We start from the raw sequence: 22200 nt of genomic DNA, 5'->3' as shown, positions 1-22200 counted from the left end.
GATGGGGTTTCACTGTGTTAGCCAGGATGGTCTCGATCTCCTGACCTCGTGATCCACCCGCCTCGGCCTCCCAAAGTGCTGGGATTACAGGTATGAGCCATCGCGCCCAGCCAGTATTTTTAACTTTTTTTTTGATATAATTGCCAACTCACAGGAAAGTTGCAACATTAATATAAAGACATTTTGTACACTCTGCAGATTTACTACATTTTTATATTTTGCCACATTTATTTTTGTTTTATGTTTATATGTATATATATATCTATACACACATACACACACAGACACACACATATATATATTTATTTGAGATAAGTCTTGCTGTGTTGCCTAGGTCGTCCTTGAATTCTTGGACTCAAGCAATCCTGCCGCCTCAGCCTCCCAAAGTGTTGGGATTACAGGTGTGAGCCACCGTGCCTGGCCACATTTGTTTTACCATACTTATTGTGTGCATATATGGACACACAAAAAGCGTGATAAAATAAATGGACATTTGTATGTGTGTATTATATATGTAAAATACACATTTTTGTGTATATATATACACATGTATTTTTGCATATGTACGCATTTTTGTGTGTATATATACACACAAAAAAGTATATATACATACTATATAATATCTAATACTATATATGTGATATATATTTTATGTGTACTATATAATATGTCATATATTTTTATATATTATATATATAATTTTCTGAGCCATTTGATTATAGGTTGAACATATATCCCTTTGTCCTTTAATACTTAATTATATATGAAATAATTTTATTTTTAAAGATAGTTTTTGAAGCAAGCTGCCTTATGTTGTCTTACATGTTTACACCAATATAATGAAACTAAGTTGTCACTCAGTAAATAAATATTTCAAAAAACTGTATCATTTTAGTTATTTTAGGGTTCATTTATTTTAGTGTCCTTGTCTGGAAAGTGGTTTATATAGTTGTCCTAACAATAAGGCCAAAATAGACACTCAATAAATATTTGTTGAGTGATTGAATTCGTGGCCTCCCAGTGTTGTCCTTCACCTGTATGATGAACTGATGTGTTATGAAATCCCATAAACCAACTTGCTTACCTTATGCCATGTAGAGGCCTAGTAGAACATATATGTAAAGTGAGTTGGACATTGAGAGGAAATATGATTGTTAAAGAATATATTTTAGAAACCTAAAAATGTTGGATTTTTTTTTTTTCAGGTGGAGTCTTGCTCTGTAATCCAGGCTGGAGTGCAGTGGCATGGTCTGGGCTCACGGCAACCTCCGCCTCTCAGGTTCAAGCGATTCTCCTGCCTCAGCCTCCTGAGTAGCTGGGATTACAGGCGCGTGCTACCATGCTCGGCTAATTTTTTTTGTATTTTTAGTAGAGACGGGGTTTTACCATGTTGGTCAGGCTGGTCTGAAACTCCTGACCTTGTGATCCCCACCTCGGCCTCCCAAAGTGCTGAGATTACAGAGTATTTTTTCTATGACTTGGTAGGTTCCCAGGCATTCTTAGCATCATGGCATGGGATGGACTTTAGACACGCTTGATTTGGTCCAACTGCTTATTTTATGGAAGAGAAAACTGATGCCCACACTTACGTCATTAGAAAAGTAAGACACTGCCTGTTGACCACTTACTGCATGACTTCCTTAAAACCTTGAAGATTTTATTCGTGAGCAGTTTAGTAATGAGTTATCAGAACTATATTCTTTGTTTTGTGAACATAACAGTAAATTGTGTTCCCCCAAAAAAACAAAAGGCAAAGCGTTTTCTTTTTATTTTTTGAGACGGAATGAGCTCTGTCGCCCAGGCTGGAGTGCAGTGGCACGATCTCGGCTCACTGCAGGCTCCATCTCCCGAGTTCATGCCATTCTCCTGCCTCAGCCTCCTGAGTAGCTGGGACTACAGGTGCCCGCCGCCATGCCTGGCTAATGTTTTGTAGTTTTAGTAGAGACAGGGTTTCATTGTGCTAGTCAGGATGGTCTTGATCTCCTGACCTTGTGATTCACCCGCCTTGGCCTCCCAAAGTGCTGGGATTACAGGCGTGAGCCACTGCGCCCAGCCAAAGCATTTTATTTTTTAGTTTCAGGAGGAATATGAAAACTTATTATTTTTTTTTAAAGTTTTGAAGCCAAGATGAAGGTGCCAGCTATAAAAAGAGCCTCAGGGGCTGGGCGCGGTGGCTCACACCAGTAATCCCAGCACTTTGCGAGGCCAAGGTGGGTGGATTGCCTGAGGTCAGGAGTTCGAGACCAGCCTGGCCAACATGGTGAAACCCCGTTTCTACTGAAAATACAAAAATGAGCTGGGTGTGGTGGTGCATGCCTGTAGTCCCAGCTATTCCGGAGGCTGAGGCAGGAGAATCGCTTGAACCCAGAGGGTGGAGGTGGCAGTGAGCCGGAATCACACTATTACACTCCAACCCTCCATCTCATAAATAAATAAATAAATAAAATCAAAAAAGAGCTTCAGATAACTTCTAAATTTTAAAAAAGTTTTAAAGATGCAATAAGTTATAGTCTATTTATTCCCTTTTTCACTTTAGTATTCTGAAGAAGCCAATAATCTCATTGAAGAATGTGAACAAGCTGAACGACTTGGAGCAGTGGATGAATCTCTGAGGTTTGATTTTGTTTTTCAGTAGTATTTCATGTTTCTTTATGTTACATATTAACTTATAAAATAGTAATGTTATTTTTTTTCTTTGTTTGAAGTGAGGAAACACAGAAGGCTGTTCTTCAGTGGACCAAGCATGATGATTCTTCAGATAACTTCTGTGAAGCTGATGGTATAATATTTTTGATAGTATGCATTATGTTTAAAATTATACCTAAGAAATTTTTTTAAAAAAATTATTTTAATCTGGGCATGGTGGTGTGTGCCTGTAGTCCCAGCTTTTCTGGAGGCTGAGGCAGGAGAATCACTGGAGCCCAGGTGTTTGAATCCAGACTGGGCAACATAGTAAGACCCCATCTCAGAAAAATGTTGTTAAAGAAAAAAACTCAGTTTCTAACAGTTTGGTGGTTCTTCAAAAACCTAAACATAGAATTACCATATGATATAACAGTTCCTTTCCGAGGTATGTACTCAAAAAAATTAAAGACAGGGACTCAAACAGTTAGCAAAGCAATAATGTTCATTGTAGCCAAAAGGTATTAACAAACCCATTGTCCAGCACTGTTTGAGTGGATAAACAAAATGTGGTATATAAAACACACAGTGGAATACCATTCAACCAGAAAAAGGAATGAAGCTCTGATATATAGTACAATATGGATGGACCTTGGCAACATGCTGAGTGAAATAGGTCAAGTACCAGAGGGCAAGTATTAAATGATTTCACTTATATGAAATGTCAACAATAGGCAAATTCATAGAGACAGAAAGTAGATTAAAGATTGTCAGAGTTTGGGGTGGGTAGGTGTTATTGCTAAATGGTTACAGAGTTTCTGTTTGAGGTGCTGGAAAAGTTTTGGTGACAGATAGTGGTGATAATGAACCCCGCTGAATTGTATACTTAAATGTGGTTAATGTAAATTTTATTATATCTATTTTACCACAGCTTAAAAAAGCTCAGTTTCTAGAAAAAATTTACCTCTTAAGTGTTGCAGTTCTGTGTAGCTAGTAGTTTATAAAATTTTGTATATACATTTTGCATAAATAGCTAAAATGTAGGGATTACAAAAACCTCCTTCAGTTATATTGCTGTGGTTTGTTATGTATTTTCCTTAATGATGGTCCATGTTGCTTTTGGAGAAGAGAATATTGAACCATTGGTCGAGTTTGTGATGTCTAAAGTTAAGCCAGAGTGCTGGTGCTGTTAAAATCTAGGAGTTAAAACTCTGATCATGGCACGGTGGTTCATGCATGTAATGCCACCTACTCAGGAGGCTGAGGCAGGAGAATTGCTTGAACCCGGGAGGCGGAGCTTGCAGTAAGCTGAGATTGCGCCATTGCACTCCAGCCTGGCGACAGAGCAAGACTCCGTCTCAAGAAACAAACAATAAAAACCTCTGATTAAGATGTATGGATTTTCCAATTCTTCCTTTTTGTACTATTTCCTTTTTCTAAGTTGAATTGTTAGCCTCTTAATTTGCTAAAAAAAAAATCAAGTCAAATTGAGTTTTGGTATTCTTCTGTGGCTCTTTTCTAGTGGACTAATGATCTTTCCAAAATTAGTGAAAACAGGCCTGGCTTGGTGGCTCATGCCTATAATCCCAGCACTTTGTGAGGCCGAGGAGGGAAGATTGCTGAGCCTAGCCTGGGCACCATGGCAAAACTCTGTCTCTACAAATAATACAAAAATTAGCCAGGCCTGGTGGCATGTGCCAGTTGTCCCAGCTACTCGAGGTGGATGGGAGTATTACTTAAGCCAGGGAGGTTGAGGCTGGAGTGAGCCCTGATTGCATCACTCCAAGCCTAAGACAGTGAGACCCTTTCCCAAAACAACCACAACAAATTAGTGAAAACAGTGATATAAATTCTTTTAATTATAAGCAAAAGATGAAGCCTACAATCTCCATAAAAGAGAAAGTATTTTTAATTTTGTGGCTTCTTTTTGGGGAAAATTGCTTTCCTTAATGGAAACCGTAGCCATGTTTTGGTATACACTTAGTTATAATTCCTTATTTCCAATTCTAAAATCTGAAAACTCTGAAAATTGAACATTTCTCACCCTGCGTTTAGCACAGGCTCATTTAGTGTGAGTATTCATATGTTTCACTGTAGAAATATTTATGTATTTGAATAGATTGCTGCCCCAGGTCCAGCTGGAGTAATATGCAATAGATGTTGCGTGTACTGTATTACCTTTGTAAAATCTGGAAAGTTCTCCATTCCAGCCGAGACACGCATGGTCCTAGGCATGTTGTATAAGGGGTATAGACCTATATCAAGATTTGGTCTAGTAAAGGAAGGGGATAAGATGTTCTCCCAACTCCCTTATTTTGCCATCTTTTCTGCAAGGATTTTTTTTTTCTACCTTAAATATTGTTGTGAGATAAAACTAAATTTATAGTATGCAGCTATAATTTTTTTTAGTCCTCTAATGTTAGAAAAAGGATGGTAATATTTTAACCTTCGTTAACAAAATATCCTTTTGTGAGCACAGTGTGCAGCACCAAGTGAGAATCAATGATTCATTTCTTATATGGTGGAGTTTGGTGAATCACTTACCCATTTGTATTAGTTTCTTGTGTTTAAAAAAGCTGAATATTTTAAAGAAAGACAGCTTTAGCAGGACTAAATAATGGATGTAAATGATATGTGAAATATAGAAGGTATTTTTAAAATCCTAATTGGAAATTTGAGCTTTTGTCAAAAACAGGTTCTATTCAGTGATAGAAAACAGCACATCATACAGGTTTTTGCACAACACACGTTTTCTGCTTCTAGGGCTGGATCTTGGCATCTTCCTATAAGGGCCAAATGGGCTCTTAAATGTCTTTTCTTAGATTTTACAAAACATGTTTGACTAGTTTTCTATGAAAAAATTCATGTTCTATTCAGTGATAGGAACCAACACATCATAAAAATTCTTGGCACAAATATAATTATAGTAATATTTAATATAATTATAGTAATTTAAATATAATTATATAATTATAATTATAATATTTATAGTATAATTATAAGATTTGTAACAATTATAATATTACATTAATATAGTAATATTTTTTATAAGCTTGAAGAATAAAGTATTTATAGTAAGTAAAATTATGAGGCAACAAATGTTTTTCTCTAGGTAGAATATTTAAACATTTAATCATTTCTTGGTGGTTAGTTTTCTTAAAGTACTGGATACTGACCATTGTTTATATATTTTATTTTATTTTATTTCATTTTTATTTTTATTTTTTTTGAGTCAGAGTTCCACTCTTGTTGCCCAGGCTGGAGTGCAGTGGTGTGATCTCAGCTCACTGTAACCTGTCTCCCGAGTTCAAGCAATTCCCCTGCCTCAGCCTACTGAGTAACTGGGATTACAGGCATGCACCACCTTGCCCGGCTAATTTTGTATTTTTAATAGAGATAGGGTTTCTCCATGTTGGTCAGGCTGGTCTCGAACTCCCAACTTCATGTGATCGCCCGCCTCGGCCTCCCAAAGTTCTGGGATTACAAGCGTGAGCCACTGCGTCCGGCGTGCTGTTTATATATTTTAAACATCAGGATTTAAAAAATGAATTTATTATAATTAATATGTGGCGGTTACCTTTAGTATTAATTGAAATGAACAGTTATCCATTCCTGAACTAGATGATTCCATGCTAATTTTTTAAGTCCTTATGTTTTGTTTTTCTAGTTATTTTAATTGCCATTTCTACATTGAACTCTGCTGTTTTAAGACGCCATCATTGTACTGCTTCTAGAAGCAACTTTCCTCCTAATTTATTCTTCTAATATACTGTGAATTGGAGTAAAAAATAACCAAGCTTAGGGGTTTTTTTTGTTTTTATATTTGTTTTTTAATAATAAAAATAGGTATAGTTGAGAGCTTGATGGACTCTCCTCTAAGCACTTTTGTGCTCATATTTTTGTCATTGACTTTGGTTGCATTGAGACCATTTTTGTCCACTTTTTCATTCTTTGTTTCATTCTTTGTTGGCTTATACTGTTAAGCTTAATATATGAATAAAGTATTATTATATACCAAATAATTCCCGAAAGCCACTGGAGGACTATGGCCCATCTTTTCTTGAGACACGGTCTCATTGTTGCCCAGGCTGGAGTGCCATGGTGCAATCACACCTCACTGTGGCCTGGACCTCCTGGGCTCAAGTGATTCTCCCACCTGAGCCTCACGAGTAGCTGGGACCACAGGCACGTGCCATGGTGCCTGGCTAATTTTTTTGTTGATGCCTGGTGTTTCACCAGGTTGCTTGTGAATTTTACAATCACTCCTGGGTTCAAGCAGTCTGCCCCCAGGCCTCCCAAAATGCTGGGATTACAGGCATGAACCATCGCGCCCACCCTGGGACCATCTTTTTTGTTTTGAGGTTATAACACTATAAATGATAAATAAGTAACAGGGTCTGGATTCTAGCCTGGGTGTTCTGGCTCCAGAGCCCATGCTCTAACTGTTCTGTGATGTTGGATGTTTAGGTTGCTTCCAGTTTTCCCTTTTATAAATAATGTTGACAAAGAATCATGCTGCATTGTAACTTTTGCTTTTGGCCAGATTGGTAGCAGATCCTGCTGGTGGTGGTCATCTAAGAAGAAAGTATTTGGTTACAAGCAGTGTATGATACTAACAGTCCTTCATTTACTGTAGTTATTGATGAACTGCTGTGGTTAATGTGGAGGGAAATGTATGTTATATTCTTTGTCTGGATAGCTTATGAGAATTGAATTACCATGTTTCTTTGATTCTAAAATTCACATATTCCTATTTTTACAATTCCTAAATCATAATGTTTTTGTAGCCAGTATGTACAATTAAGGTGGCAGTGTGTGTTTCTCTCTCTTTTCTGTCATTCCTTTTTTTTTTTTTTTTTGAGATGGAGTCTCGCTCTGTCACCCAAGCTGTAGTGCAGTGGTTCAATCTCGGCTCACTGCAACCTCCGCCTCCTAGGTTCAAGCGATTCTCCTGTCGCAGCCTCCCGAGTAGCTGGGACTACAGGTGTGCACCACCATGCCCGGCTAATTTTTGTATTTTTAGTAGAGACAGGGTTTCACCATGTTGGTCAGGCAGGCCTTGAACTCCTGACCTCAAGTGATCCACCGACCTTGGCCTCCCAAAGTGCTGGGATTATGGGTGTGAGGCACCACGCCCAGCCTCCTTCCTTTCTTTCTCCTGAAAAGTTGTTTTAAAATTCCTGACACATTGTTAAATTTGTGGTGTGCTAGAATCAATGGAATACACAGTCTTGTGTACTAGCTTTTTAAGGTAACTGAGGATAAGAAAGATTTAATAAGATATTTTATTTTACAGACATTCAGTCCCCTGATGCTGAATATGTAGATTTGCTTCTTAATCCTGAGCGCTACACTGGTTACAAGGGACCAGATGCTTGGAAAATATGGAATGTCATCTATGAAGAAAACTGTTTTAAGTATGTGTCATTTTCGTTTAGAAAAATTCATGTAAGATGTGGTGATTTCTCTTTATAAACAATCATAATGATTTAAAATTAAAAATAAAATTCACTTTGTTAAAAGATGTATTTGTACAAAAAAACATGACTATTAATTAATCCAGTTTCCTTCTGGGGAAATGAGTGTCCACAAATTTTTCCTTTTTTTTTTTTTTTTTTTTGAGTGAGAGGCGTATTAGACCTTTATGGGAGTATTGTAGGCCCTTCGCAAATGTTCCTTGAGTAGATTATAGGATCTCATTTTATAGATGAGGTAACCTAGAGCTGGAGAAGTTCACTTCATTTCCCAAGATCACATAGTGGCAGTGTCGAGAAAAGAATATACGACTCTTAATTCTCTTTTTGGTGCTCTCTACACCCCTTTCTGTGACTTTAGTTATTTTACAGTTAAATTGATTTCACAGAACAATTATAATAGGTTTCATTTTTGAGCACTCACTGTATTCTACACATTGTGATAAGCACGTTATATATGTTTTCTCCCTTAGTCCTTGCAGTAACCCTGTGTTGCAGTCATCACTGTTTTATAGACAGAAACTGAGACTTAGAGAGGTTGTGTGATTTGTGTTGTGTCAAAGATCTAGTAAGTGAAAGAGCCCACTTTGTCCTGGTAACCATTAGGCTGGAGGCAGTTGCTGATCACCAGGTGTCTGCGAAATGCTTCAGGTTACTCATGTAAGCCTCGAGGCTCTAAACTTTGTACTTACTGGTTTTTGGGAACAATGTATGTGTGAGCACATCATGCTGTCTTAGAGACGGAGAGAGTTCTGGGAAAGTCTTTGGAGTTCCCAAATATGGGGATAATATTGTATATTTCACTTTTTATAAGTCAAATATAAGTATGAGATCAGTAATTATGTTTACACCAATAAAATGTCAGACTGGGTTTTTTTTTTTTTGACTTGAAGAATTTCTCCAGTTTGGAAAGGAGAGAGTTTTTATTACTTATTTCTGCCGTGTGTTTTATTTAAATTATCTTGACTATTATTAGAAATATTTGGTTACTGACTTAAAGATTTACTTTAAAGGTTTTTTTTTTTGTTGTTGTTGTTGTTTTGAGATGGAGTCTCACTCTGTCACCCAGACTGGAGTGCAGTGATGTCATCTCTGCTCACCGCAACCTCCGCCTCCCAGGTTCAAGTGATTCTCCCGCCTCAGCCTCCTGAGTAGCTGGGACTAAAGGGACGCACCACCACACCAGGCTCATTTTTGTATTTTTAGTGGAGACAGGGTTTCACCATGTTGACCTGGGTGTTCTTGAACCCCTGACCTCAGGTGATCCACCCACCTCAGCCTCCAAAGTGCTGGGATTACAGGTGTGAGCCACCATGCCCAAAGTTCTGGGATTACAGGTGTGAGCCACCATGCCTGGCACTGTTGTTGTTATTTTTAATGTGAATTAAGAATCCACAAAGCATTTGTTAGATTTGTATTAGTTTTGTAGTCATTTTCTTACTAATTTGTATCCTGATTCCCATAATTTCTGACAATATAAAAAATGTATAAGGGGCTAAGTTAATTATATTGTGTATTGTAAAATATAGGTTACATGCTCTGTTCTCAAAATGTCTCCAGTTGTGCAAATTTTTAAAATAGATGTTAAAACAGTCCCTATAGTTTATTCTTTTCTTTTTTTTTTGAGACGGAGTCTCGCTCTGTCACCCGGGCTGGAGTGCAGTGGCTGGATCTCAGCTCATTGCAAGCTCCGCCTCCCGGCTTTACGCCATTCTCCTGCCTCAGCCTCCCGAATAGCTGGGACTACAGGCGCCAGCCACCTCACCCGGCTAGCTTTTTGTATTTTTTAGTAGAGACAGGGTTTCACCGTGTTAGCCAGGATGGTCTCGATCTCCTGACCTCGTGATCTGCCCGTCTCGGCCTCCCAAAATGCTGGGATTACAGGCTTGAGCCACTGCGCCCGGCCTATAGTTTACTCTTAATACTAATGCATATTTATTTGGGGATTTAAAAGCACTCTAGTGACATAGTAACTCTCCAGAAAATTTCTATTTTTCCTACAGAACAAACAACTTTTATTTAAATTGTAACAAACTTAGCTACAGGGCAAATTGATGTGTCTAAAGATTACCTAAGTGGAAAATAATCTACACTATTTTTTTTCCATTTTTTAATTTTAATGCTTATATTGAATATTTTTTGCTTATTTGTCTTTCAATTAGGGGTACACTTTGCGCTATACGTACACACACATATACACAGATATATATACATCATATATATAAAAACATAGTAGTGACTCTAAGAGAAGAGCTTGGCTGATATTTTCTCTTCTTTCATTTGAAGAAGTGATTAGGAAATGGCCTGTTGGCCGCTACAGCGGGAAAATATCAGGAACTATTATTACTACAACAAATAGTCACCCTTCCTTAAAGCATTTAGAGGAAACTAAGTATTTTATAATCTCAATAAAACAATTTGATTTTGGATATTAAGCAACTTTCTGAGATAATATCACTTAAATATAACATGATTGGTAACATATTTATGTTTATATTTTTAATTCTTTTTACTTCTAGGCCACAGACAATTAAAAGACCTTTAAATCCTTTGGCTTCTGGTCAAGGTAAGTTACTGATTGCATTGTTATATTATTTCTCAGCTAGGGAACTTTAATTCAAAGGAAGGGGAATGCAAGATAAATGGCAGTAACAGTTGAGGTCATAAAATCCACAGTCCCGTTTCCGTAGAGTTATGCCTCACCCTTACAGAGATTGGTGCTTAAATTATTTGTGCTTAAGTAAAAAATATTTTTATAATGAAGTTCCTGGTATTAGATTATCAAAAAATAAAGATTAGGGTATATATTTATTATATATATTTTTGCAGACATAGTAAAGTGTCAGTGTTTTAAAAGCTGTACTCATCCCACAGATAAATAATATCCAACACTCTCAAATTTTTTCTAAAGCTTGAAATTATTGCATATATTGGGCATTTGATTTCAACTTTACAGGTCTTTATATCTTAATAACATTTTTAATATTCTATTTTCACTCAAGGTCTGGCTCAAATGCTGCTTTTTCCATAGAACTTTCCCTGGTCCTTATAACCAGAAGTATCGCTCCCTCCTCATGAAGTAATCTGATGCATGCGTTTGTTTTTAATTCTTTTGTTTTCCTCATACGGCCTTTCCCACTGTGTAGCATTATTTTATTATTATTTATATATCTATCGATCTACCCTAGTATTCTGAAGATATGGGTAGCATTTCTCTGTTTTATCTCTCTCTATAGAGCCTGACACATAATACATGGAGTAGTTTGTACCGTGTTAGCCAGGATGGTCTCGATCTCCTGACCTCGTGATCCGCCCGTCTCGGCCTCCCAAAGTGCTGGGATTACAGGCTTGAGCCACCGCACCCGGCCTTCATTTAGTGGTCTTGTCTACAATGGTGAAAGTCAGTTGTTCTTTCAGCAAATGATTATCCACCATTTAATATGTGCTAGACACTGTGTAGATGCCAGATGGGCTGTAAAATTAAAACTTATAGAAACCCTGCCCTGTCTGTAATATGAAGAACGGTTTGTTGAATAAGCCATTTCAGTGTATGAGTTCAGACTTTTTCTTTAGAAATTATGTATCCTTATTCTCTTCAAATATGTGCTTACTGATAAAATCTTTAATGTGCTTTCAGCAAAAGTGTAAGGTTTTCATTTTTTAAATTTATTTGAAAAGATGCTGATCTCAAATAGTTAACAAATATAAATTTCCTCCTAGAAGGGGTTGAGATTGCATCATTCCCTAAATTCTGGCAGATTTCTTTTTCTTAGATTAGGAATGAAAAATCTTTAAGGCTTTTGGGTTTATACAGAGTCACATGTGGTGACTCAGTGGAAGCCATTGATTTAATATCAGATGAAATGCAAATTAATAGAGGTGATCATTATGATCTCACATGATTTGATAAAGTAATTAACCACATCACTTACCATAAAGATACATAGGAGCAATTTAAATGTTTATCATTAGGGAACTGGTTAAATGACTTATGGTATAGTCACATAGTAGAAAATAGCCATTATAAATGTTGCTGTAAATTTTTATTCATTTAAATCAAAAGTGACCAATAACACAATGAGGAAAAGCAGGTATCAAAACAATATGTGTAATATATTTATAATTAATGTATCTATAAACAAAAAAGACATTCACTAAAATGTAAATAGTATTTATCTTTGAGCTGGGGAATTATGAATAATTTTTTATTCTGCCTGTTTTTTATAAAACATATATTTGCAGTGATTATATATTTCTTTAATAAACTGATGGCATTAAAAAAGGTGGGCAAAATTTTTGAAGACATTTTCAGTAGTAAATAAGCAGCTGCACACAAATCACTGTATTATGTATAATTTGAATCTTATAAATAGTCTGAAAATATTCCTGACTAAGGTTAAATATTATAAGGCAAGGCTGGAGGTTTCAAAGCAATAATAAAAATCTTTAACAGAAACTATATTACAGCTTTAGGATAAATAAAGGTGGAAAAAGTCTCTGCCAGCCAAATAAACATAGGTCCTTAAGATACTGAAAACTACTTTCAGGTGATGGATTAGATTTTTTTCTCCTGTCAGGGTATATTAAATCTCACATGAGCTGAACCTCTTTATGCACACTCATGGAGATAACACCATTTAGTCAAATCAGGCATAATTCATATCACTACCAGATAGAGTTGCAGTCATGAATGTCTCACTTTCAGATTTTACTTGTGTGAATGAACTGTTGGACTAAAACTAACCATTATTAAAGTCTTATTTCTGTGAAAGTGTAGCATTATAAAAGGGGCACTGGAAGGAATTTATTTTAATAAACATTTTGTTTTGCTTTTCAGGGAAAAGTGAAGGTAAGTATAATTTCTTTATTATATATTACATATATGAATTTGTTTATACATTCAGATGTTTATTATGGCAAAGTTTATTTTTTCTTCCCACCTCTAAAAATCAGAAGAACTCAAGTGTTACTTATTTATCTGAAAGTCTGGAGGTACTAGCACAGATTAAGGGAAAGTGACTTTGTGTCTGGCTTCAGACGTTAGAAACAGCGTGCCTCAGCCTCTGATCATTCATTTGTACATTTTACCCCCCTGAATGTAGAAGCATGTCCACTCCCCATCTCCCCCATTGCCTCAGGCCAGGGAAATGTCCTCTCTCTTTTACTGTTAAACTCTAGGATCTGCTGGGTTTCGTGTGGGAAGGTTCTGCGAATGATGAGTGTTGATTTCAGAGCTGACTTCTAAGGTTGATGCTGACTTGTTGGATGTAGGTGTCATTGCCAAGTCTAACTAATGCTAACAGTTTCAGCATACATGAGGTTTACTTTGTCTTTTTGCTTCAAGGATGAAATTGAAATGACATTTGGTATTCTTAAGACCATATGCTTAACAATATGGAAAGACTTAATGGTGCTTAGCTTTAGTCTATCTAGGTGAAATTGCTAAAATGTGAAGTATCACTTTTCTTTCCCTCAAAATCTTCTGTTTTCCGAACATAATTCTTATGAATTGCTTTTGCATTATGTCTAGATAACAGAATACTAAAGTCTGATAACATTGCTATTTTATTATTGTACTTTATATTATAGTAACTGTAGCAGCTAAATAAAATGCTGACTCAGACCTGTTTGGAAGAGAAATTGTTTAGCAGTAAGATTATTTTTCCAAAGATGCCTCATATTTGCTACTGGTACATGTGATTCTACAATTTTCAGTTTTGAGTAACCTTATTTTGCCTTGAGTGTAAACCTAGTTCTATGCTATATTGTAGCCACATTAGAGGAGGCTACTATGATTTTAAAATTCTATTTGAAGACCTCTTAGTATCAGAAAAAAGATCGTTAACCTGTGGGAGCCATCCTTAGAGAAACTGTCTTATTATAAGTATTGATTTTGGTCAAATATTAAAGGGTTATTCCTGAGAGCTATCATATTGATTGTTTAGACCACAGTCAGGTCAACTTGAGAATAGGTACTTCAGGATTATAATATTGAACTGATTTCTTGGCTCGGTATGGTGGCTCATGCCTGTAATCCCAGCACTTTGGAAGGTCAGGGCTGGCTGATCACTTGAGGCTGGGAATTTGAGACCAGCCTGGCCAACATGGGGAAACCCTGTCTCTACTAAAAATAGAAAAATTAGCTGGGCGTGGTGGTGCGTGCCTGTGATCCCAGCTATGCGGGAGGCTGAGGCAGGAGGATCACTTGAGCTTGGGAGGTGGAGGTTGCAGTGAGCTGAGATGGAGCCACTGCCCTCCAACCTGGGTAACAGAGCAAGACTCTGTCTTTAAAAAAAAAAAAAAGAGAGAGACACACACACACACACACACACACTGAACTGAAAATTTCACTGGAGGCCTAGGTCCTAAGCAGTATTATCCCCTAACTCCCTAATTCATGATCAAAAACTTGAAAAAAAGAATCTTGAAAATTTTTATAAGGAAATAAATTCCTTATAATCCCACCATCCCCAAATAATTAATAACTCTGTGCCAGGCACTTTTCTAAGCAATTTAAAAATATGATTTTATTTAATTCTTTCAACAATCCTAGGGGTATTATTCCTGTCTCCATTTTATAGATGAAGAGAAGTTTAGCAACTTGCCTAAAATAATATGATCTGTAAGTAGCAGAGTTAAGATTTAAATCAGGCAGTTTGACTCCAGGAACCACACCCTTAGTTACTACCAGATACACTTCTCTGCTAACATTTTGATATTTATGTTTTACATATATAAGTAGTTTTGTCCAGCACTTGTCAGCATTAAAGATGATCATATTTTTATCTTATTTGATAGGTAAAGTCATACATCTTTTGTTTTCATTTACATTTTTTATTGCCTGTAAGACCAAACAATTTTTGTCTCTTATTACCGTATGTATTTTTTCCTTTGTGAGTTTTTAAATTCATATTATTTACCTTTTTAAGTGGGCACTTTAGCATTTTTATTTAGTTTATGAGCTTTTTATATATTTAGGATCTTTTCCCTTTGTCATATTTGCAACATACATTTTACCAAGTTGTTTGCATTTTGCTTTTGTTTATGAAGTGTTCTGACAAATAGATGTTTTGAGTTTTTATATATTCCAATTTATTGCTTATTCCCTTTGTCATTCCTTCCATTATTTTTATGCTTGTTTGGTTCATTTTTAATATTACTGTAAGCAACTTTAGTAGAAAACACTGTACAGTGTTTATCATCTCTGTAGCAAATGCATACATGAATCTTTTTTTTTTTTTTTTTTTTTTTATTAGCCAGGATGGTCTCGATCTCCTGACCTCATGATCCGCCCATCTCGGCCTCCCAAAGTGCTGGGATTACAGGCTTGAGCCACCGCGCCCGGCCGCATACATGAATCTTTATAGAGTTGTAATGATTATTTCTGATGCCTTTTGTATAATATTTAAAGTAAACATTTTTATGTATTGCCATGTTCTACATTCTTTACATTCTTGTTGTTTTTTTTTTTTTTCTTTTTTTTTTTTTGAGATGGAGTTTTGCTCTTGGCATCCAGGTTGGAGTGCAATGGCACAATCTTAGCTCACTGCAACTTCTGCTTCCTGGGTTCAAGTGATTCTCCTGCCTCAGCCTCCTGAGTAGCTGGGATTACAGGCGCCCACTACCATGCCCGGCTAATTTCTGTATTTTCAGTAGAGACAGGGTTTTACCATGTTGGCCAGGCTAGTCTCGAACTCCTGACCTCGTGATCTGCCCGCCTTGGCCTCCCAAAGTGCTGGGATTACAGGCGTGAGCCACTGTGCCCTGCCATTATTTTCATAGTTGTATGTTATTTGACCATGTTGACTAGTTAGATAGCGTTCTATCATGTTAATTTAGGCATTATTGTATTTGTAGAATTACTAGGCATTAAATATATTGAGAAAGATCTTACTAGGTCATAAGAATGTAAGTGATATTTGGTGTTTGTAACATTTTCCTGAATTGCTCTTTTGAAATAGTGAATGGCATGTCATATTATCAGCTAAATACAAATAGTACCCCTCCAATACTGTCATCATTTTAATTTTTTTATAATTTAAAAGGCATGTAATGAATCCTTAGTCTTCATGGCATGAATTGTTATCAAGGATAGGTATTTTCCCATTCTTGATTGATTTTACTATTTAAATTCTGCATTTTGACCTCATGTAAAACACTTTAACCAGAAAGTTATGAGACTGGGTCTACCTAAGGCAATGCTAAAGCCTTTTAAAGACCAAGCAGCAGACTGGTACTTAACTGAATCCATACCACAAACTTTTCTTCTTCCTTTCAAGAAATTGCAATTAAGACTTGGACTGTTAGGTTAAACAATCTTTAAATTGCTGTTTGGCACAGATTTGCTATAATGCTTTAAAACTTTTGAAAACCTTGTATTTTGGCATTTTCCAATCTTACGACTTATTTTTCTTTTGATTTCAGAGAACACTTTTTACAGTTGGCTAGAAGGTAATTCAGAAACTTTAAAATAAATTTCAATGATTTCTTTTTCTCATGAGATTACTTTTATGTCTACAAGATTCACATGTGAAATTTTACTTCTAAGTCACTGTTTTTTCTTAGGTCTCTGTGTAGAAAAAAGAGCATTCTACAGACTTATATCTGGCCTACATGCAAGCATTAATGTGCATTTGAGTGCAAGATATCTTTTACAAGGTATGTGACATTTACTTTTATTCAGTTTACCACTCTTATTTTTAGATATTCTTAAAATTTTCCTGGCACTTACCTGAATGGGAAAAGATTGACCTGATTGAATATTAGGAAGTAAAAATTCACTCTTAAATGGTAGTAATCAGAAAGGTGGTAACTGTAGATACAATTGAACAGTTCAACATACTCTTAACTCTCTTAACCATCTTTTAAGAAGCTGCTCAAAATTGTCCATATCACTTTGGAAATATTCTTGTTCTCTTGTGGGAATTTAAATAGCTCCTAACAGCACAGTTTGCTATTTGATAGATATTATCATATCAGAACCTTTTTATTTGTGTGCCAGTATCAGGCCTGGAGTTTAAATGGGTAAAAGCCTTTCCTGCTGCTGTTTTTGCCTTAATACGGTTGAAAATGAGACTGTGGTTGATTTTCATCAGTATCGTATTTCTTCTGGAATTAAAGTATCACAACTCTGAGAAACAAAATATAGAAACTTCCATTTTATTCATTGATTGATTGCTTGATTGATTGAGACAGGGTCTCACTCTATTGCCCAGTCTAGCGTATGATGGCCAAAACTGGGCCTTAGCCTGGGAAGGCTCTTGGCTTTGCCCAGGAGAAATTTCGAAGGCCAGCTGGTGGTGGCAGGGTACAGCAGCAGCAGAGGTACTGCCCCTCGTGGAGGAGAGCTGCCCCATAGGTAGTGTGCCCAGAGCAGCAGCTCAGAGGCGGTTCTGCAGCCATATTTATAGTCCACTTTTTATTATATGCAAATTATGAGGCAGATTATGCAGAAATTTCTAGGAAAGGGGTAGTAACTTCTGGGTCATTGCTATGGAAAAGGGGTGGTAACTTCTGCATGTTGCCATGGGAATGAGAAACTGACATGGCACACTGGTGGGTGTTCCTTATGGAAAGCTGCTTCAACCCCCTCCCTGTTTTAGCTAGTTTTCAATTTGGTTCAGTGTCCTGAGTCCCACCTCCTGAGCCAAGTCCTACCTTGTACCTCATGACTACAGGAGCATGCCACCATGCCCAGCTAATTTTTAAAAATATTTTTTGTAGAGACGAGGTTTGGCCATGTTGCCCAGGCTGGTCTGGTCTTGAACTCCTGGGCCCAAGTGATTTGCCCATCTTGGTCTCCAGAGTACTGGGATTATAGCCGTGAGCTACTGTGCCTGGCCATAACTTTGATTTTAAATGGCTGTTTAAACTCATTAGTAATTTTACTGTTTTTTTGTTTTGTTTGAGACAGAGTCTTGTTCTGTGACCCAGGCTGGAGTGCAGTGGTGTGATATTGACTCACTGTGACCTCTGCCTCCTGGGTTCAAGTGATTCTCCTGCCTCAGCCTCCTGAGTAGCTGGGTCCACAGGTGCAGGCCACCATGCCTCGCTAATTTTTTGTATTTTTGGTAGAGGCGGGGTTTCACCATGTTGGCCAGGCTGGTCTCTAATTCCTGACCTCAGGTGATCCACCTGCCTCGGCCTCCCAAAGTGCTGGGATTACAGGCTTGAGCCACTGTACCTGGCCTAAACTCATTAGTAATTTTAGATCATCATTTTCAAATTATGTATTTAGGTTTTATGAATATGTTTATATTCAGAAGTTTGATTATTATTATTTTTTCATCTTTAAAAAAGGAAATTTTATTATTTTCCATCACATGAATGAACTTGGAGGACATTATATTTGTCAAAACGAGCCAGGCACAAAGATTATTTCATGATTTCACTTACAAAGGGATTCTAAAAAACTTAATCTTATTGAAGTAGAGAGTAAAGTGGTGACCACCAGACACCAAGGTATTTAGGAGAAAGGAGGGTTTGAAAAGATGTTGATCAAAAAATACATAATTATAGTTAATAGAAAGAATAAGTTCAAGAGATGTTTTTGTACAGTGTAGTGACTATAGATCAAAATAATGTATTTGTAGTTTTGAAAAATGCTGACAATGTCACTTGCTCTTGCCACAGAAATGTTAACTGTGTGGCATAATTACCTAGAATTTAGCATTTGACAGTGTATATATACTTCCAAATATTATGTTTTACAAAGTAAATATACATTTATTGATTACAGATGGCAATGGTAGGAAAGCCACTGAAAGGGCAGGAGGCGTTGCTTATAGTCTTATGACTGGCCACTTTGTGAACACAATAAACACGTTTGCATTAAAAACCAGAAAAAGGTTTAATCTAAAAGTTGCCATGATCTTCAGAATTTTTTCAGAGAAAATGAACAAGAAGTTGACTACAGTTAGTTGACTAAGAATGTAAGCTGTAGACTGACCTTCACCCACTAAAAAAAAAAAAATCACATAAAATAAGACTGAGAAATTCTTCTGAGTTGTAATATCAATATGGAAAAGAAATATTATTTCAAATTTCAAATCCACAGAGATCATTTTATTATTTTTCTGCCTTTAACATTCACACTTAAAAATGAAAGATTTTGCGTGGAAACATGTTGTGCTGTAAGTGTATCATAGAACATTAAATTTAAAATTCTTCATTTACAATTAACTCTCCTAATAATTTGATTTCTATGATATATTTTCTAGGAAATTTGATATGTGTCACACTGTGTAAGAATTAATTTTTTTTTTTTTTGAGACAGAGTCTTGCTCTGTTGCCCAGGCTGGAGTGCAGTGGTGCAGTCTTGGCTCACTGCAACCTCTGCCTCCTGGGTTCAAGCATTTCTCCTGCCTCAGTCTCCTGAGTAGCTGGGACTACAGGCATGTGCCACCACGCCCGGCTGGTTTTTGTGTTTTTCGTTAGAGATGGGGTTTCACCATGTTGGTAAGGCTGGTCTCAAACTCCTGACCTTGTGATCCACCTGCCTTGGTCTCCCAAAGTGCTGGGATTACAGGCGTGAGCCACCACGCCTCACCTGTGTAAGAATTTAATAAGATTTTCCTTTTACAAGCAGAGAAAAACAACGTTAAGTTATTTAATCCTCTCACCTGTGGACAGCATTTGCCTTTTATCTTAATTAACTGATGTGAAAGTTATATTGATAAGCAAACTCTCTAGTTAAAACCAATTTTTGAGTGCATTAAAAATACCAACTTTCTCATCACAACCTACAAAGTACCATGTAAAATGACATAGCATGAAGACAACAGTGAGAAAACTGTAGCCATCTCATAGAAAAAGAAGGGCTGTGATGAACACACAGTTAGAAGACACATAATAGGACAAACAAAACTAAAGATAACTAGGAAATAAAATAAACAGAATTTCTCTTTAAATTCAGCAAGATTTAGCTTTTCAGCATGGAAAAATGTTATCTCCACATGAAGAATCAATCTTATTTCTTCACTATTGATATTTTCCTTCTCTGACCTGAACTTACAAACTAACTGTAGCAGGAATATTTATGGCTTATCATGGAGCATTTGTTACACAGCAAGTACTGTATGTTTGTTTGCTACATTTATATATAAAAAACATCCTCATGACTTGTGAAGCATCCCTAGTTCTTACCTGAGCAAATTGACTCAATAAATATATAAATTTACTTATGTGAATTATAATGAGAATAAACTAAGTAAAAAAAAAAAAGGCTTATGTAGAATTCTTCAAATAAAAGAACAAATGGAATGTCCTAATTAAATAAAATATAATACACAATTTTGGAAATACATCTAAAAATTGTTTTGTGTGCACTACTAAATTTTATAAAAATCATTCTTATTAGTCATGACCAGCTCACATAATGAATACCTCATAAACTATAAAAAAAATTATAAGAGACAAGAAAATTATAAGTCTAGCATAAGAATTAGGCAAAGCAAAACAGAAAATTCTGAATCATGTCAGAAGATTTGACAGTAATGAATTTAATAAAAAGCAGTATAGATTTGCTTTCAGCATTTTTGAGGTTTTCAATTTTCTAGTAAATTAGTCACCTTATTAAAACATTTGTTTTGTTCCAATATTGCTCTGTTCTTCTGAAAACAGGTACGAACTCATACTCACCCAAACACAGTTACTCTATAATTTTCTTGCACCTATGGTTTATTTTTAGAGTAATATATGTGCATAGCTAACTCTATGTAAATCAAAACTAAAATTCTGTATGTTTGCAGGCAGACCACATGTTCAAAGAAAAATACGTAACACATTTTTTTAAATGTTTAAGCAGAACTCAGAATTTTAAGACTCAGGATTTTATTTATATTTATAAATAATTTTTATTATACCCATAAAAATCACCCTGTATTTTCAATAGCAATTTAATTGTGCATTTTACAGTAACTAAAAATGTAGAGTATCAAGAAACTTCATCTGCCCTGATGTGATTAATACATAAATTATATGCCTATATCAAAATATGCCATATATGGCATAAATATAAACAGATACTATGCACCCACAAAAATTAAGAATGGCTTTTATTATTAATAAGACTTGCCTTTTCAGTAAAACATTGAATTCATTGTAAGGATGGGTTTTAGAAAATAAAATATTAATATAAAACTATTAACGGCTAAATTGTGAAAAATCATTTTTCTGGTTGTTATTATATAATTTAAAATGCAAAATGAAATTAACTTCTGCAAGCATGAATAACCTAATATAATTAAAGTAAAAATTGTCTAATTCAGTTTTTAATATTTAATTCTTCTTCCTTAGAGACCTGGTTAGAAAAGAAATGGGGACACAACATTACAGAATTTCAACAGCGATTTGATGGAATTTTGACTGAAGGAGAAGGTCCAAGAAGGCTTAAGAACTTGTATTTTCTCTACTTAATAGAACTAAGGGCTTTATCCAAAGTGTTACCATTCTTCGAGCGCCCAGATTTTCAACTCTTTACTGGAAATAAAATTCAGGATGAGGAAAACAAAATGTTACTTCTGGAAATACTTCATGAAATCAAGTAAATTATATATTAAAATTCATACATTAATAGAAGAGTGACAAGTAATGTACAAGATAAATTTTCTTTTTTTTTTTTTTTCTGAGACAGGGTCTCCCTCTGTTGCCCAGGCTGGAGTGCAGTGGCACGATCATGGCTCACTGCAGCCTTGATCTCCTGGGCTCAAGCAGTCCTCCCATCTCAGCCCAAGTAGCTGGGACTATATGTGCAAACCACCACACTGGGCTAATTTTTGTATGTTTTATAGAGATGGGGTTTTGTCATGTTGTCCAGGCTGGTCTCGAACTCCTGGACTCAAGTGATCCACCCACCTTGACCTCCCAGAGTGCTGGGATTACAGGTGCAGGCCACTGTGCTCTGCCTGAAATTTTTAAGTATTCATTTAGAGAAAGGAAAACTATTTAGAACATAATTAAAAGTTAATTTTGCTTGTAGGTCTTTTCAGATTGAATTTTGCTTTTGTTTTTATTTTGACTTGGGTACTGAGAGGCACACATTTTTAGTTTTAAGAGCCATTCTTTTAGTATTTGATAATGTATTATTTTCATGTTTATTTGAACA

General features: G+C 36.0%; 1 protein-coding gene across 1 annotated transcript in view; it reads left to right on the top strand.

Annotated features, from left to right (window-relative positions):
- Nucleotides 1-22200, top strand: part of ERO1L (ERO1-like (S. cerevisiae)) — a 55668-nt gene that overhangs the window by 25155 nt on the left and 8313 nt on the right. The window contains exons 5-12 of the mRNA XM_011961804.1: nucleotides 2537-2613; nucleotides 2706-2779; nucleotides 7919-8039; nucleotides 10616-10662; nucleotides 12934-12945; nucleotides 16521-16547; nucleotides 16662-16754; nucleotides 21393-21639. Coding sequence (XP_011817194.1) covers nucleotides 2537-2613; nucleotides 2706-2779; nucleotides 7919-8039; nucleotides 10616-10662; nucleotides 12934-12945; nucleotides 16521-16547; nucleotides 16662-16754; nucleotides 21393-21639 — 698 coding nt within the window. The remainder of the gene's footprint in view (nucleotides 1-2536; nucleotides 2614-2705; nucleotides 2780-7918; nucleotides 8040-10615; nucleotides 10663-12933; nucleotides 12946-16520; nucleotides 16548-16661; nucleotides 16755-21392; nucleotides 21640-22200) is intronic.

This window comes from Colobus angolensis, unplaced genomic scaffold (genome assembly GCF_000951035.1).
Source record: "Colobus angolensis palliatus isolate OR3802 unplaced genomic scaffold, Cang.pa_1.0 Scaffold57, whole genome shotgun sequence".
In the NCBI taxonomy this organism is placed as follows: Eukaryota; Metazoa; Chordata; class Mammalia; order Primates; family Cercopithecidae; genus Colobus; species Colobus angolensis.
The sequence above is the reverse complement of the archived record's forward strand: the minus strand, read 5'-3'. Positions and strand labels throughout refer to the sequence as shown.